Here is a 16906-nt window from a genome sequence, read left to right as displayed (position 1 = left end):
CTAGTGGAAAGTGTCCCTGCCCATGGGACAGGTGGGGATTGGAAACAGATGATATTTAAGGTCCCTTCCAACCCAAATCATTCCATTCCAGTTTGTTGTGGAGTATTACAGCGGAGGAGACTATGTCTGTTAGGAGCAAGAGACATTTATGTTGTCTTTTAGAAGTGTCTGAGGAGCTAGTTGTGTGGCACAGTCTTTACTGGAAGCTAAAATGATACATTTATGAGAGAAGAGAAATCAAAGGAAGCTGATGCCGTTGAAAAGAAAATCCTTTTCACTTTTCTCTTACAAATGTTCTTTGGATACGTACAGAATTCCTATATCATGCTTTCTGATGGAATCTAAAGGGCACGCTGAGTTTAGCTTCAGTGTAATGCTTTATTTCTGTTTCATATGTTCTCTGAACTGGCAAGCTACAAAGTTTTTCCATAAAGTTGTGTAACATAAAAAAATTTCAAGGCTTGTTATCCTTTTGCTGGTGGTGCCTGTCTCTGTCTGCAGGTGCCAACTTCTGCTAATTCCATCTTCAAAAAACAAATATTTCTGGCACATGTTTATAGGTTGAGCAAGGGTAGTAAAAGATTATTTTTTAAAAATACATCCTTCATCTGCTTTTGAGGTGACTCAGTAGTTTAATGCTTAATTTAACTCAGGCCTGCTTGCTCTTGACCTCATTTGGAGTGTCTGTATGGCGCCTGTTTTTCAAGGGGTGCCTGTTTGCAACAAAATAATCTGCTTTGTATTTTGTTGCTTCATGAGGATGACCTGTGCTCTAGAAGGTGGTTAACTCCCTAGTCAGGCATGGCTCTGGTTTTGGCATGGCTCTTCAAACATGAATCTCCTCTATAGAGGATCTGCTGTTTTGAACAGTTGTTGAAAACACCAAGACTCAGACTTAGTCTGAGTGTGAACTTTAAAATTCAGATGCAATGAAGTAAATGTGGAGACTGTGAACTGATGACCCAGTGTAAGAGATGTGGCACAGCTGGGAGTTTTCTTGAAGTCAGTGACATCCTTGACTTCAACAAAGCCAGAGCCATCCTCAGTTCTGGCTAAAAGGGGCATTTTTTTGAAAAGCAGCTTTAATTGATTGCAAAGTACAGAAAAGGGTTTGTGTTCTGTGCCTGGTCAGTATTTGAATGAAAGAGTGGTAAAGGCAGGACAATATTCTGGGTAGTTTACCCTTCTTGGTCCTTTAGATTCATTTATAATTTGCTGAGATCTTGCAGATGCGTGGAAAATATTTGAACTTCTAGGGAACTGCTTTTCCCTTGGGTCCTGTTATTATGCCTGTTTATAAAGTGTTCCATGTTCCACTGGTATTGTTGTGAACTGTTTATTTCAAATGTAAATGGAACAAGTGCAATGGTTGAGCCTCTTTGTGGTCCCCTGGGTTTACTTTTTAGAATATTAACTTCCTTTTTTGTCTAATTTGGGTCTTCTATTCTGCAGTGTTAGCTTGTATTTTAAAAAATACAAGCTTTTTTTTTTTTTTTTTATTTTTTTCTGCTTAAAAAATACAGGATTTTGAGTATGTAAAAACACACATGTACACCTGGTTCTGAGGGTTCCTTGGCAAAATAAATACACTCTGCTTACATTTGTAGTGTGGAGAAAACTGTGGAAGAACACAAAAGAACTACTAGGTTTTATTGTTAGAACTATTAGTTAGGAAGCTTAAGAATAAATATAGTATATTTGGAAATAAGTTTATTATATTAAATATGTAATGAAAAAAATCAGGTGCTGGTAGAATAAGTTCAAATACAAAATGCTATTATAACAAAATTTTTAAGTGTTTCATGCAAGTTCAGGCAGATATTGAAACTGGTGTAATGTGGAGTTTTATGTTAAATGTGATATGTTTCAATTTGAAGGACTAAATGTTATCAGGGGTGCAGGTTTCAGATGCTAAATATTCTGAGAATCTTAGTTTCTTTATTTCTTCTACTAATTCAGTGTGGCTGCTGCTGGCATTTGTTCTCTATAAGGCTGTAAAATGAGGGAGCTGGTTTGAGCACTTGACTCCTGTTGGTAGCGGGCTCTTGTTGGTGACCAGATGTGCATCCTTAAAAAACTGAGATTTTCACAGCCCTTCTTTCTGCCAGCAATGATGATATTCTGGTAGTGGGCCAGGAAGAGAGTGCTGATTAGAAGCGTGGGTGATTTTTAAGAACAAACTTATTACAAATACTGTTTTTGTTTTTGAATGCTTATGCAAGTTTATAGTTTATTAAAAAAGTTATGCCTTTCATTTTTTTTTAACCTGTACACTGAAAACTTGAGGACTGCTTTGTATCTGAAATGGCTTCTTGTGTTTCAGAAAATAACTGCCTAGATTTCTCAGTATTGCTTGTTTTTTTTTCTTTTTTCCCTTACATACTTTGGGACAGATTTGTGACTGAATAAAGGCGTATTTGTAGCAGTGATGTGAGGCATAAAGCTGAAAGATTGGTGGACATTTAACATAGTTAAATATATAAAATATTGGCATAATTCTGTCATGCTAAAAGTATACTTTTACTTGTAAACATGGGTGCTGTCTGAACTTTGAGAAGTGATGAATCATCTTCTGGCTGTTGGTCCTGGGGATCAGCACTGTGGATCCATCTGGAATCAATAAGCATCTCAAAATACTTGGCATAGACAAGTGGAGAGAGATACTTATTCCCCAAATAGAAACAGCTTTTGGAGAGTTCCACTATTTCTGTTTACGCAAAATAAGCATGGAAGGCTGAAGTGTAAAAATTTGCAATTAGTTACAGTGCAGAATAATTCCTTTTGAGTTACTGCTGTGTTTCTTTGCAGGAGCAGTTTACCAGAAGGGCAGCACACTTCATGGAGGGTACAGGCATATGTTTAAGAAAATTTTGTAATAAGGTGTAATTAGACTTGAGAAAATCTAATGAAAAGTGGAAGAACTGACAGCAAACAAAAGCAGCTTTTCATAATGCAACCAAAACCAAGCAAATCCTTGGGTTTTGTTTGAGTGGCTGGGCACGAAGGAGAGGGACTGGTAAGATGGCAGGGTGTAACTGGGAGGTGGGAGTCTTTACTGTGAGGAGGTTGCTGAGTGTTCCTGAGTTTTATTAGCACAAGACCCTCTGGAAATAGGTGTTTTCAGAGAGGTTAAAGAGGATTGAGAGATGGGTAAACAGGTGACCAGAGTAGCAGAGGAGATAAAGTGCTAAAGTCACCTTAAAATTGGCAAAGCCACTACCTTAAAGGTACGTAAAGGTGTGGTAAAGTCAGAGTGGAGAGAGGATCTGAAGCATGTTACCAGCGTCATTATGATAAGAAATTCAAAGCTCAGCTCTGTAGACATAGATGGAATTTTGGATTAAGGAAGACAAAAGAAAACATTCCATTCACTATAAGTTTACTGGTTGTATTTGAAGATTATGCAAGTGTTTTTTTCTTTTCCTCTAAACTGAATTGCTTTCTCCTTTCCTGTCTTTCAGCCTTTTCTGTTTAATTTGGTATTTATCCTCATTTAGGAGGGCAGTGATAACTTTTGTTGAGAAAGTCTAAACTTGTGCATCTCTACTCCCATACTCTCCCTCTCACCTTGAACCCCACTGACTCTTTCATGTCCCCGTGTGCTGTCACATAACTGGGGGCACCGCCTTAGGAACAGTCCTGTTCAGGAATTTATACAACAACTAACACAGGAAGAGGAGAGACTTTGAAAGCTGTGACTGGAGTTTGTTTTTATGCATCTAATGACAAACAACCTTGGTTGTTGCATCACTCTGGAGGGTGAGCAGAGAGCCAGGTAGAGTTGACCTGGAACAAGCTGCTGCTCTAACTCCCTGATTCATGTGACAAGATGAGATTGCTTCATGCTTTCAGCACCTTTGACCTGTGCTCTTTGGGAGCCAACTGACTCCCCAAAAGGTGGTTTCAAAATTCATGCTGCTGTTTTATCAGCTGAGTGTTGAATATTCATGTATAATAGTGTTGCTCCCTACACAGAGGTTTCTAGTTTTTTGATTAGCTGGATATATTAGAAGTTGTTTCTAACTACCACCAGCATCATTTCGAGAGGCCTGTGCTTTCTGCTGTTTTAATATTTAAACACTTGGATAATTTTTGAAAATTTTGGTTAACTGGAAAATACTCTACAGAACTATGTTTCAGTTTCTCTGTTTCCAAATCATGTGTGCTCTTAGAGCAGATGGTAAGTATATTGATGCCATCAAAGTCTGCATGTGGCTGGGTTAATGTACAGAAGATAGAAGCAGTATATGTGTGTGATATTTTTTCCCCCTTTATCTTCTTGTGCAGGATAAGCTTCACAATTGTCATCAAAACATGGTGCTTCAGCTTTACTGATGATTTTAAATGTCTGTTTAGACCTTGATTATCAATTTTTCCATTATCTATCTGTGATTTCTATTTTTAATGTATTTATGGGAAAAATTGATGCTGATGAGTTTTAGTTGAATTTGACAATAGAAACAAATCTAAAATATTTGCTGAGTTTCAGACTGTTTTAACTTATATCCAGTAGAGAGTCTGCGTAATTGTTGAGAATTACAAAAACATAAAGCTATTGCAGTTTAAGTATGTTTGTGCTTTGGGAGGGGGGATGCACTAAAAAATGCTCAGGATATGTGTGTGCAAAGACAAGGAAGAGTATTTTTATGTGTGAGGATGAGAAAGTTTATTAGCTCTGTCTTCTAAGATCTTCTGCATCTTGCCCTGAAAATTAGTATTAGTCAAAGAAAGTGCCTTAATTAAATAGTTTACCAAGTCTGTGTTAATGAGACTTTTGAGGCTGTTTTTTCAGAAATGAATTTTTAATGGTATGACTCTGGAGTTTTAATATAACCGATTATTATGGCCTGACTTTCCAGTGTTTAATAAGGCCTCATTCAGGGACAGAATGTTAGAGTGATCTAGGTTGGTGCTATTGTATTAATTCTGGAGAGTGTTTTTAAATATTGCACCTATGCTGAAAAACATTTTTGACTGAAGGGCTATAGAAGCTGTTTTTTATCTTCAGTAGAATTTCTAGCACACAGAATATATTTTTAAGTGTTTCTTACTTTCTGTTGGATCCTGGATGTTTTTTCTAGATGAGCAAGTCTAGGCACCTGCCTCTGAACCATTTATAATCTCTTCATGACTTAGGAATAAAAAAAAAGTGGGTCAACTGCTTGCAAATGTTTTAAGCCAGGGAGGAGCCCTGAGAAGAGTCCGTATATGGGGGGGTATGGAGGACAGTGTTGATGAACAAAATTAATCTGTAATCATAGTCATAGGACATACTTGGTATTTTCTTGTAAGATTAAATTTAGTGTGTCATGCCGAGTGCATAAGGCTGGCTGGTTTAGAGTGAACTTAATCTAACCACAGCAGAGTTAATGTCTCATTTGAGAAAAATGAGATTTCCGGAGCAGATGATACAATGAATGCCAAGGTCAAGCTGAGACCATAGATAGAATTTTCAGCTTTCTTTAGTGTGCTTTGTTAGTTGTAGGTCACTTTCTGTTGACACATCCGAAACAGGTGGGATGCCTTGTTTGCTTTTTAGATGTCAGTGGGATAATTGAGTTATTAGAAATAGACCAAGCAGAGCTGCTTGTCTCCACCTGTATTTTCTTACTGTTTATTCCTACCGTCTTTTCTGTGAGTAAACAAAAGCAGTTGCCAAATGGGACAGTAGGAGGAAGCTTTTGAGTTGCCTTGGGGTATTTTAATGCACATTAAAGTACTTCTGCAGCATTAGAGCAGTAAGAGATGGAAGTATAATGCTGTGTTTGTTGTTTTCTATTACAGAAATTAAAACCAAGAAGTACAACACTATTATTTTCTGGAGATAGTAATCACAGGCAAAATACCGACTGTTTAATTTTCAACACTTAAACATGTAAATAGACATATTCTACATGGTGATATTACCCAGAGTGATCTCTGCTTTCTCTTTTCTTTGTGCTGTTTTTTCTGTTTAGGGAAGAGGACACATTATGTAAAGTAACAGCTAGAAGTGGAGATGTTCTTTGTTACGTCTGTAGCCTTGTTTTGTGTATCATTTGCATAGAAATGCTCGTGGATGTAATAGCAGTAACTTTATTTTAATACTGACACAGCTGCTTCATTTTAAAGTTATTTCCTTTCTTCCCTTACTCTTTGGAGCTACTTTTTGGAGCTTCTTGATCTTTCATTTCATACATGGTGTGGTAAAACACTGCTGCTTGTCTTTTGCTCCTCCAGAGCAAACAGATTTTCCGTGTTCTGCATGCTAGTAAGCAATCAAATTGGAGGAAACAATCACTTACTTGCTTTGATGCTTTTCAAGTGGAAATGAACCTGTGTTGAATCTGTGTTTGTGTTAGGTTAAAGAACATTACTAAGGTGTGGGACTTCTCTCTGTGAAGGGGTTCTCTGGGATTCCTTGCTGTTAAAAGTTGTTGTTTGGCAAGATGTCTGCCTCTTTCACAGGGAGGACGTCCCTGACATGGTTCTACAGCAGCCTGTACTTGTACTTAATAAACACATTCATAAATGACCTGGAGAAGGATATAAATTATGAAGTGACTAAGTTTGTAATGGTGCTTATTTAGTCAGGGAAGTAGAAAATAAGGCTGAGTGGACTCCAGGCTCCTGCTCAGGGGAGGCTCAGCTATGGTATCAGAATACTTAGGGCTTAAAAACCTCCAGGAATGGAGGTTGTGCAGCCTTGCTGGGCAGCTGGTTCCACTGCTTGGCTCTCCTCATGGAGGGGATTTCTTCTTACCTCAGTGTCATCCTCCCACTGCCAGCACAGTCAAGAGTTTATCTGTCTTTTTAATGACCTCCTCACAGGTACTGGCAATCAGCTGTCAGGTCCTACTGAAGCCTTGTTGTCCTCAGGCTGAACATGCTGAGGTCCTTCAGCCTGTCTGCACCCTCTGACCATTAGTGATCATCCTTTCTGCAGTTACCAACATCTCTCCTATGCTGGTGGCTCAAAACTAGACACAGCAACTGCATGTGACAGAGGGACTGCTGCTTGGAGAGAGAGAGAATTACTTCCCATGATTATTGGCTTTGCTTCAGGTAATACAGCCAGGGATGATCTTCAAGGTGTGTGCTACCAGGGCACACTGACTGAGAGGTAATGAACAATTACTGGACAAGGTACCATATGTTTTTTTCCTAACAGTTCCCTCAGAATAGATGGGAATAATTCCATACTATATAAATACAATCCTGTGCATAAAAATGCAGCTTTTATTTTGCACACACACAAAAGTTGTAGAAGATGGTTGAATCTTGTTTGTAAGAGGGGAGAAAAAAGAGAATATTACATATTTTGAGCGTAGTTTTTTCTTAGCATGAATATGTAGCTCTTACACTTGCAACAAAAGATGATGCTTTCCCAGTCTGAGGCATGAATTTCAGTGCCAGAGTTTTAAGGATCATCTGCATGGACAAATTAGTGTCAGCTGATCTTTAGTAATTGTCAGTGGGATAACTACAATGTAATTTGACCTAGTTCAGACTGTTCCTGCTCGTGTTTAATGCCAGGCCCTTCAGCGCTGGCCCCTTAGAGGCACACAGTATGCAGATAATCTCCAGCTCCATTCTCATGGGAGCTGGGAGCTTGTGGTACACACCCAGAAGTATGATGTGGGTCATACTTGGATGACTTTGGATGAGAGATACAAAGGTATGACACTGTGGAAGAGTTGATTGCAAGAGATACAAGAATATAGTGCAGTGTGTCTCCAGAAGCAGCCTCTCCTGGCATGTCTGGTGTGTAATCTAAGCAGGAGCAGAAGGCACTTCCTTTCCTGAATAAAGATCAAGGGCTTCAGGGGAGAACAGGTTTCTTTTTGATTGTCCTACCAGAGGTGGTATTTAGTCCGTGGGAAGAGATGTAAATGAATTATATGCTTGAGGTTTGAAGATTTCTTAATGTTCCCTCTGTTAAAGAGCAGTCCCGGGATGTGGCACAGAATTCATGTGTCGTGTTTTCAGTTACTGAGTTGATGTGGAGGGGACATGCAGACAAAGACACTAAAAATTATTAAGAATTGCTTTAGTTGACTATTTGGCTATAACCATAGACAAATCTTGAGCTCCTCGTAATTTCCTTTATATTTTGGTCCACCTGGTCAAACACAGACTGAGTGTATTTCCCCTGTGAAGTCAGAATGTACCCAAGTCATGTTTAAAGTAGCTTCCCAGTCTAATTATGGCAACAGATCCACAACTACTTTGTCCCTCAAATTTGGAATGAATTTAAGGAAATCAACTTTAAATTGAAAGGTATTTCTTGTGAAGTGGAGGATGTCAGAAGTCCTTATTCATCACAGTTGGGTACATTCTCTGCACAGTGCCTTGATTGTCTCCCCAAGTAAAACCTAGAAAAGCTTCATTTGAGCTCCAGTGAAAAACTCCATGCAGAGGACTTGGGGATGTGAGGAATACAGCTTGTCCTAGATTTGCTGTATTTGCAGCATCCATTTATCAGTTGGTATTGTAGAGGTGGATGATGGTATTAATCACTGCTTTTTGGTTGGAGCCATCTTGCAATATAATTTGGATTTAACATTGTATTCCAGTGTTGCCTTCAATACTGACACACACAGTAGTTTCTGAAGGAAAGATGGAATTTACGGAATACAAACTCTCTTAAATTCTTGTTTTTACTGAAGGCATCAATGTAGTTTTGTGTTCGGTGTTGTTTTGTGAGTAGTGCCCTATTTCAGTATGACTACCTGTACTTTGTAGTAAGTGATTAGAAATGGAATTGATAGATGATTGTATATAATGTGGCATTAAGGTGTGGTTTAAAAAAAAAAGAAAAGATACGGTGACGAGCTTGAACCCTAAACCCAAGTTTCTACTGAAACTGGAGAGCTACTCTGCTGTAAGCAGTTGGGGAGGACAATGCTGATGGACCCAGTGACAGGAGGGTAATGCTGAGTTACCAGCTGATTCTCAGGTGAGTGTGGAGAAGCATTTTCAGTGCAGCAAGAAGGGCTGAGTGCTGTTACATACAGCTGTGAAATCTTACCTGGAGTGCTGCACACAAGCCCAGCCATTCATAATTGAGAAACATGAACTGAAGCTACAGCAAATACAAACAAGGCTGGATGGTTTTTTCCCCTAATACAAAAATATCCTGAAACAAACAGCAGTATGAGGAATAAGAGCCCAGGGCTGCAGTGTTGACAGGACAGTGGAGCCTATTCTTCAGCTATCATAGGCAACACATTCCTTTTCCTCAGCTTAACTGAGTTCCACTCTAAAAATAGTTGGGATGCTGACTTGAGCTGTTTCCTTTAGAAAGCTATTCAGAATGTATGGTTAGAAACAGTTCAGGGTCAGAGGTTTCACTGAGTGTAAATTGAGACTGCAGTAATATTTCTGAGTTTGCTGTTTAACTTGTTTTGGTCACTATGGAGGACTTTTAATTTGACTTTTTTTTAAGATCATAAGGCTTTCACTTACTAGAATTTATTCATTTTCATGGCAATAATCTCAAAATTTTGTGAATTTTCAATAATAAACAGCTTTAGCAAACATTTATGAAGTTGTTCTCAAATCTGACAAAAGTAGAGGGACAGTTACACCAGGATGTAGAGTTACCCCTTATTTCTGGGTTGCAGAGTAGCTGTTATCTAAAATGAGCATTTGACAATTGGTGTTACTGGACTGCTTTTGTCTGCTCTGCCCTCAGAACACCTCTGATATCTCAGTGGTACCTTGCAAGTACAGACCCACATTTTCATTGTAACCTTGCTATCACAGGTAGAATAAAGGTCATCTGTTCTATTTGAAGGTGTAAACAAGATTGCAGTAATTTTTAAAATTTTAAATAAAGTTAAACCAAAAATGAACTTAACTATATTTTTCTTTTACACTGGTTACACCATGTTGTTTGCATCTGACAGATTTTTAAAGAATTCAGTTACCCTGTATATGTGATACCTGATTTTCAAAAGTGGGTGCCTAAAATTAGATGTCTCTAGCTGTAGCCTTGGTCTAGTTTTCAGAGGAACTAGAAGCTTAGAGAAGGATTCTCTTTCAGCACTGGCATTGCGTTTTCCACAGGACGAGCTGTGTCAGAGTACTCTGAAAAACCAAGGCTGTTCTCAGTTTTTGTTCTTCCTGTTTCAAAAATATACCAAATTTCTTTTATTATTATTAAATCTTAATAACATTCTTTAGAATTACCTATTTAAAGAGCTACATTCTTTATCAAAACCTTTTCTTTGAGGCATCCTTAAGAAAGTTGGAGTGGTAAGCTCTATTCAGATTAAAGATTGGAATTCAAAGATCTAGTTATAAAATCTCATTTTCAGTGCCTGTATGTTGGGTGTTGCTGCTGTGTGTTTCCTGCACAGAGGCACCTGGAAGTCACCCAAATGCCATACTCTGATACTTGGTTATACTTGGTTTTTTTTTAAATCTAAAATGTCTGACTACACCAGAAAAATAGCCCTTTCAGTTTATATTTATCACTATTTCTTAGGAAGTCTGTCTTTCATGAATAATAAATACATTATTCTCCACTGTGATTTGCTGATTTGGATGCAGTATTGTTATTTAGATGCAGATTTATCAGGGCTATCATCACTACCTTCACTTTCACTTTTCCCTTTCTCTTAGCCTTTCTGCTCTTGATTTTTTAAAGACAGCAAGTCTTAAAGGCAACAAATCTACAAATGATAGCCTAAAGAAATAGGTCAGCTCTTGTCCAGTGAAGTAAATTTCCAAAACAGAATGGCATGCTTGCTTCTTGTTCATATCTGACTGACTCACCTTTTTAATAGGCGTAGACACCCAGGATTAAGGAAGCAGTGTTGAGCCACTGATGGAGGTTCAGGAAATTCAGGAGCAAATAAAATGTGTTGGGGTGTTTTTTTTTTTTTTTTTTTTATTTTTTTTTTTTTTTTTTTTTTTTTTTTTTATTTTTTTTTTTTATTTTTTATTTTTTTATTTTTTTTTTTACACCCCACAGAGGCTTGGAGGGTTAAAACTTTCCTGCTGTTCAATTCCTTTCCTGTAAGATTTCCAACATTGTTGTAGGTGTTTTGGTCTTATCTTATTGTACTGTAATTGTAGTGATAAATCTTATAAATAACTTGATCCAAGGCACTTGGCACTTGTTGGCTGAAGGTGCATCTGACCTAAATAAACCACCAACTTTATGAGAAGGGAAGTTGTGCCCTTGGCTTCTGACTGTGAGGGAAACATTGTGTTTGATGAGCTCATCTTGGACAACCACTGTAGGCACGAGTCTCTCTTGTGTGTGTTGTCACCTGGAATTTGTTTGATTCAAGACAGGATGCAGATAGTAAACATGTTTGTTTCTTTCCACACGTGTTGACAGCATAGTCCAAAATAGAACCTCAAGAGCCCATTATATAAAATACAATTACCCTTAAGGGTACATGTGAAGGGGATACAAAGCCTGAGAACTTACAACAATTCAAGTGGATTCAACCTTCTGAAAACAGCCCACTCCACTCAACCCTCCTTCAAACAAGAAATCGCACTGTGATTTTTCTCTCAATTTTAGAGTAAAACTTGCTGACCATATAATTGATGCAATACCTGTTACTTTAATCAAGCTGTTTTAATGGGTTTCTTTCTGCTAATAAGATATAAAACATAACATGAAATTTACATAAAATATGCCCCTGTTAATCTGAATACGATTTTAAATGGTTAAGACTAGATTTACTGCTTATTATGATCCAGGCATTTCTTCATGACCTAATAAATGCAATTTATTTTTCCAGATCTGTTTTCTCCTGTTTGCTGTTCTCTACATAGTTTCCTACTTTATAATCACAAGATACAAAAGGAAAGCAGGTAAGGATATAATTTTGAATATGTAAAAAAAAATTTCTTTTTCAGATAAATAGATGACTCTTTTCCTATCCATCTCCATGTGGAAAGTGGAAGAAACAAAACTGTTTGATAGGCTACTGCCCTATGTCAGCCTGGATTGTCTTGATTGTGTATGGCAGCCTGTGTTAACTATTTTGAGATGGAAGAAAGGGGTTAATGACAAAGGAGATGCTTCTGCCTCCCTTGCCTTGAGATCCTGTTTTTCTCCTTTCACATCAGCTTTTCCAGAATAAGTATCTTCTGTGTTCTAGCAGCAAAATCAGGTTCTGAGCTTTTGCTAGTAAAGGGAAAGGTTGCCAGTGCTACAGAAGGGAAGTAGCATTATTTTTTCAAAAAGTCCTGCTCTGATCAGGTACAGTTATTATTTCAGTGGTCTTAACCTGTTTCTTATGACTTCACCACTGAAGTTTAGAAAATACCTTGAGATAATACTCTGTTTTTTCCCTTTGGAAACACTGTGTGGTTTCCAATCTAAAATTAGTCTGTAGGAAGCCCTTAGGCACACTTTGTAGCCTGGTATGATCTTCCTGATGAGAAATGTTTGAAGAGTTAACACATCTGAAACTCTTTCAGGACAAATCGTTTGCTGCTTTTCCAAGAAGCTTTTTAGCCAAAATGATTCATAAGGGACCTTGACTTAGCCTTTCAAAACACCATGAGGTATCCATCAACAACCCAATAACTTGAGGTTCTTCCACAGATGAATTTCAAAATAGCATGAGGTTATTGTCTGTGTGTTTATTTCAACTGCGTGCGTGACTCTTTAAGAATTTAAATTTATTTTTAAATTCAAGAATAAATAAAGTCAGGTGTTCTATCTCCTATGGAAAATAGGAAAAAACTTTAGAACACTGTGTAAAATTATTTCAAATTCAGAAATTTTTATTTCAAAATGCCTATGTTATTTAAAATTTAGAAATGCTTACATTTGTGTATTGATGTGCATAGAGAAGGGAGCAAAGAATAAATGAAGGATGTGTTAGTGATTCATCTGAGTTAAATGTTGATACTGTTTCAAAAGGATTGTTTTAGTGAAATGTTAAGTGAATAAAAATGGTCTAAAATGTGAAGTATCAGAAGGAAATAATGATATCTGAAATCCAAAACAAATAACAAGAATATAACCACCTCTCCTTCCTCCCCTCCCCCAAATCCCCAGGAGCTGGGAAGAGGGGTAAGTAAAGGGAAGCAACTGAGTAATCCTCACTCTTGTTCTGGGTAGGCTGTCTTGTTTTTAAAAGGACATTTATATTGCAAATGATTTCTAGCAGTAGTTAGTATGGGCTCTTAGAATTTACTGTAGCTTGCCTGCTCTCTGTGGTTTCAGAGATGCCCAAAGGGGCAGTTTGTAGCAGTAGCTGTGGCTGTAGTAGTCTGGAAGCATGTTTGCCATAGAGCCCTCTGGAAGATGTCTCCAAGAGGTTTTGGTCTGTATATTTAGGTAGAGTGAAATAACTTTGTTGTTACATTGATTGGAAAGAGTTTGACCAGCAAAAAAACAGGGTGAGAGTATTTATTTTTGGAAGGAACCTTCTTAAAATATTGCTGCTCATAAATTTTATCAGTACATCTGAATTTTAATTGTAAATTAAAATTATTCCTATCTATATTCATTTTAGCCTGAAGAAAGACAAGTGAGTATTGAATATAACTTGATGTAATTTAATTTTCAGATGAGCAAGAGGATGAAGATGCCATTGTTAACAGAATATCGTATGTATAGCTCTTCTTGGCAGAACTTCTTTTCCTGAATGTATTGTTATGATAGGAATCTTCTGTTCTTCCAAATAAATAAGAATCTATTTGCAATATTTGAATGTATTTTAAATAGATTACTAGAGGGTCAGGGAAAAAGATTTGGTCTAGTGGCACCTTGAGTTATGTAAAGGGTTATGAAAGTTTGGTTTAGGCCTTTTTTCACCTGTGGTTCTGCAAGTAGGTATGAAGTTGGTCAGAATATTGCATGAGGACCTGATGCAAGAGGTGGAATTGAGTGCAAGACCTGCATTTAGGTCTCTGAAACAGGTGTTCAGATGGGAGGTGGTGTAACTTGCCACAGCAATCAGTGGAAGGCCTGTGAAGGGAGGCAGTGGATCCTGTGAGGAAAGTTAGCTCTCTCTGAAAAAGATATCTTTGATCACTGTAAAAAAAGCTGCAGAAAGGTAACAAATGGAAGACAAGCACTTGCCAGACCTACTGGTCTGCCAGCAACTCTTTCCTTATCCTCTTCCCTGTGTGAAGTTAGATATGAATATCTCCTGTTTGAATGTGCCTCAGGATGCACAGAACCTCCGGGGCTGTTGCTGCCCTCAATCACACGATTGGCTGAACCGTGTGAATTGGCTCCTTCTGTGTTACAGTGTTCTTGGCTCTTCCCTGGTGGTGCTGTCATCCCCTTGGAAGGAGAGCTTGGAGAACAGTATTGTAAATATAAAATGTTCTTTCTCTCAGCCTAAATGTCCATGTTAGTTTCCTAAAAGCAGTAACTCTCAAACACATGTAAATAGATTTTTCTTCACATGGTGTAATTCAGGACTTGAGGTGTGGAGGGATGAGAAAACAAAGCCAAAGTGCTGTAGCACTTTGCTGTAGTTTGTTACGTTTCCCAGTTCTGGATTAGAATATTTAAACATCCTTAAATAAAAGAAAAAAAGTCTCAGAAGCTAACAACCATAACATAAGAATATTGTTAAAGTTAAAATTAGTCACTCATACTTTCTTTTCAAAGCATTGTATGAATGAAAAATGGATTTGTAGACTATTTGGGAAAAATAAGATTTCTGTAAGCAGCTTACAAATGCTTCTGTTGTGGGGATGTTCTATTTGTTTATTTTGTCATGCAATTTTGAATTGAGAATTATTTCTAATTTTATTATAGCATTAGATGAGTTCTGTAAGGATGTTTTGTTGATCTTATTTTAAGGACAGTTCTTTTTAATGCCACAAGATGGCATTTAGTATAAGTTGTACTTGGGATCTAAAAAGAATAAGCTTAAATATTTAAAGCATTTCTAACATTTTCTGTATATTGACTTTGCATGTATGAGATGATAACTTTAATAACTCCTTTGTGAAAAAAACCCGACTTTTTTTTTCCGTTTGGTGTTTGAGTATTTGTATAATAGTATTCTTTATTTGTTAAAATGTTGCTCTGCTTTTAAAAATTGTACTAGGACTGTAGAAATTGAATCTTTTTTCTTGTGTATGTGTCTATGGGAAATTAAAACTGACAGAGGAGACTTGTGAAAATATATTTAATGAACTCCAGTAATTTAACCTTTGAATTACAATGGAATTGAATGTATGCATGTGCCAAGAGAGTAATCATGGTAGTTGGTAAAAACAAATTATTCATACTGGGTTCTGTAGACTGTTTTAAATATGCTTTTTGAAAGTCAAATATGTTGGAAATCCCAGTTTCTCCTGCCTGTTTACAATATAAGAATGTGTTATCTTTAGGCACTGATTAACAGGTAGTTTAATTACTTTTTTCCCTGCTGTTCAGAGCATGTTGGTGGTAACAGTGGTACATTTCTTTAAATTTCAGGCTGTTCTTGAGCACCTTCACTCTAGCAGTTTCAGCTGGTGCAGTCCTGCTTCTACCTTTCTCAATAATCAGCAATGAGATCCTGCTTTCTTTTCCACAAAACTACTATATTCAGTGGTTAAATGGCTCACTAATTCATGGTTAGTACTCAGCATAATGTAATTAAAATGGATGTCTTCATTATACGTGCACAGATACGTTCTTATTTTCAAACTGATAACTCATTTCCATTTAATATGCTAATTGTTAATGTGCTGTTAGCTAGTTGGTTTTGCTGCTGTGATATATCACAAAAGGCTGTCTAAACTGTTCTATTCTTTTTTTAAAGAATTATGCAGACCTGATGGAATTAAACCAAATTCACTGCTTTGAATATTAATGTAAATAAGAACTACTAGAAGCTAACTTGAAACATGCTGTTCACACTTCTTTATCTTAATACAAGATTCATATGCCTTTCTCCCTGTGATGATACCTATACATTTATTCTCAAAATAAAATCTTGTTTTAAGACACTTGCTAGCTGTAGGCAGCTTTGACTAGATAGTTAAATTCAGCTGTTAGTGATTTATGTGCAAACAAGGAAAATTGTAGAACATAAGTATTGTGATAAAGATGTGCAATAAAATAACTGGTGAAAACGGGATATTCTTTTCTAGATCTGTCCGCAGAAAGTATGTTCACTATGTGAAACAATTTGCTTAATCTGATGCAAATAATTTATTTTAGGTTAACTGTAATGTTCTCTTTAGTCTTGTGAAGAGAGAGCAATTTGGCTTTGGTGGATTTGTCTCTGAAAAGTACATGGTTTTTGCTAAATGTCTGATGATATTCACACATAGCAAATTTGTGAATTTCCAGATCCCTGACTTGCAAGGGTGGGTGTTTTTGTTTGTTTGTTTGGGTTTTGGTTTGGTTTGGTTTTTTGGTGAAGTGAGAAGTGCTGATTGTAGGACATAAATAATTCTTCACAGAGGGGTGGTTGAACAGTGAAGAAGGTTGTCTGAAGACACTGGGAGATGTTGAAAGTTTTCCAAAGCTCAGTTGGCCAAAGCCCTGAGCAGCCCGATGGCACCTGCGGTTTGGCTTTCTAAGGGCAGATGAGACTGTGTGACTTTACAGGCTCTTTATAGTTGAGTTACTTTATGGTGTGTTTTGTGACATGTCATGGGGAATTGCTAATTTGATGTATCTCCTACATGGGGGAAAAAAACCCAAGCTAAATCAATTATTCACATGGATTTAGCTGCTCAGACATTTATATTCTTTACTTCTAAACATGTGAAAAAAATGATTGGAAGAAAATCCTTCCTTCTGTGTCGGAATCATCTTTGGAAAAAAGGCAATAAAATCCATCAGCGGCTGAAAATTACATAATAACCCCAATTCAGAAATTTTTACTGTCACTTATTGCGTCATAAAATTTGGGTTAGTAAGAAATCTGCTGGAATAGTTGTTGTTAAACAGGAAAGCCTTTGAATTTGCCAGTGACCATCTTTTAAT

General features: G+C 37.2%; 1 protein-coding gene across 2 annotated transcripts in view; it reads left to right on the top strand.

The window, feature by feature from the left end:
- Positions 1 to 16906, top strand: part of LMBR1 (limb development membrane protein 1) — a 66809-nt gene that overhangs the window by 2755 nt on the left and 47148 nt on the right. The window contains exons 2-4 of one of the 2 annotated variants that reach the window (XM_083866826.1): positions 11745 to 11817; positions 13530 to 13569; positions 15404 to 15543. In XM_083866826.1, coding sequence (XP_083722952.1) covers positions 11745 to 11817; positions 13530 to 13569; positions 15404 to 15543 — 253 coding nt within the window. Of the gene's footprint in view, positions 1 to 11744; positions 11818 to 13529; positions 13570 to 15403; positions 15544 to 16906 lie in introns of those variants that run through there. The other variant, XM_083866827.1, reaches the window with a different exon arrangement.

This window comes from Zosterops lateralis (assembly GCF_965231275.1).
Source record: "Zosterops lateralis genome assembly, chromosome: 1".
NCBI lineage: Eukaryota > Metazoa > Chordata > Aves > Passeriformes > Zosteropidae > Zosterops > Zosterops lateralis.
This window is presented reverse-complemented; position numbering and strand designations above follow the sequence as displayed.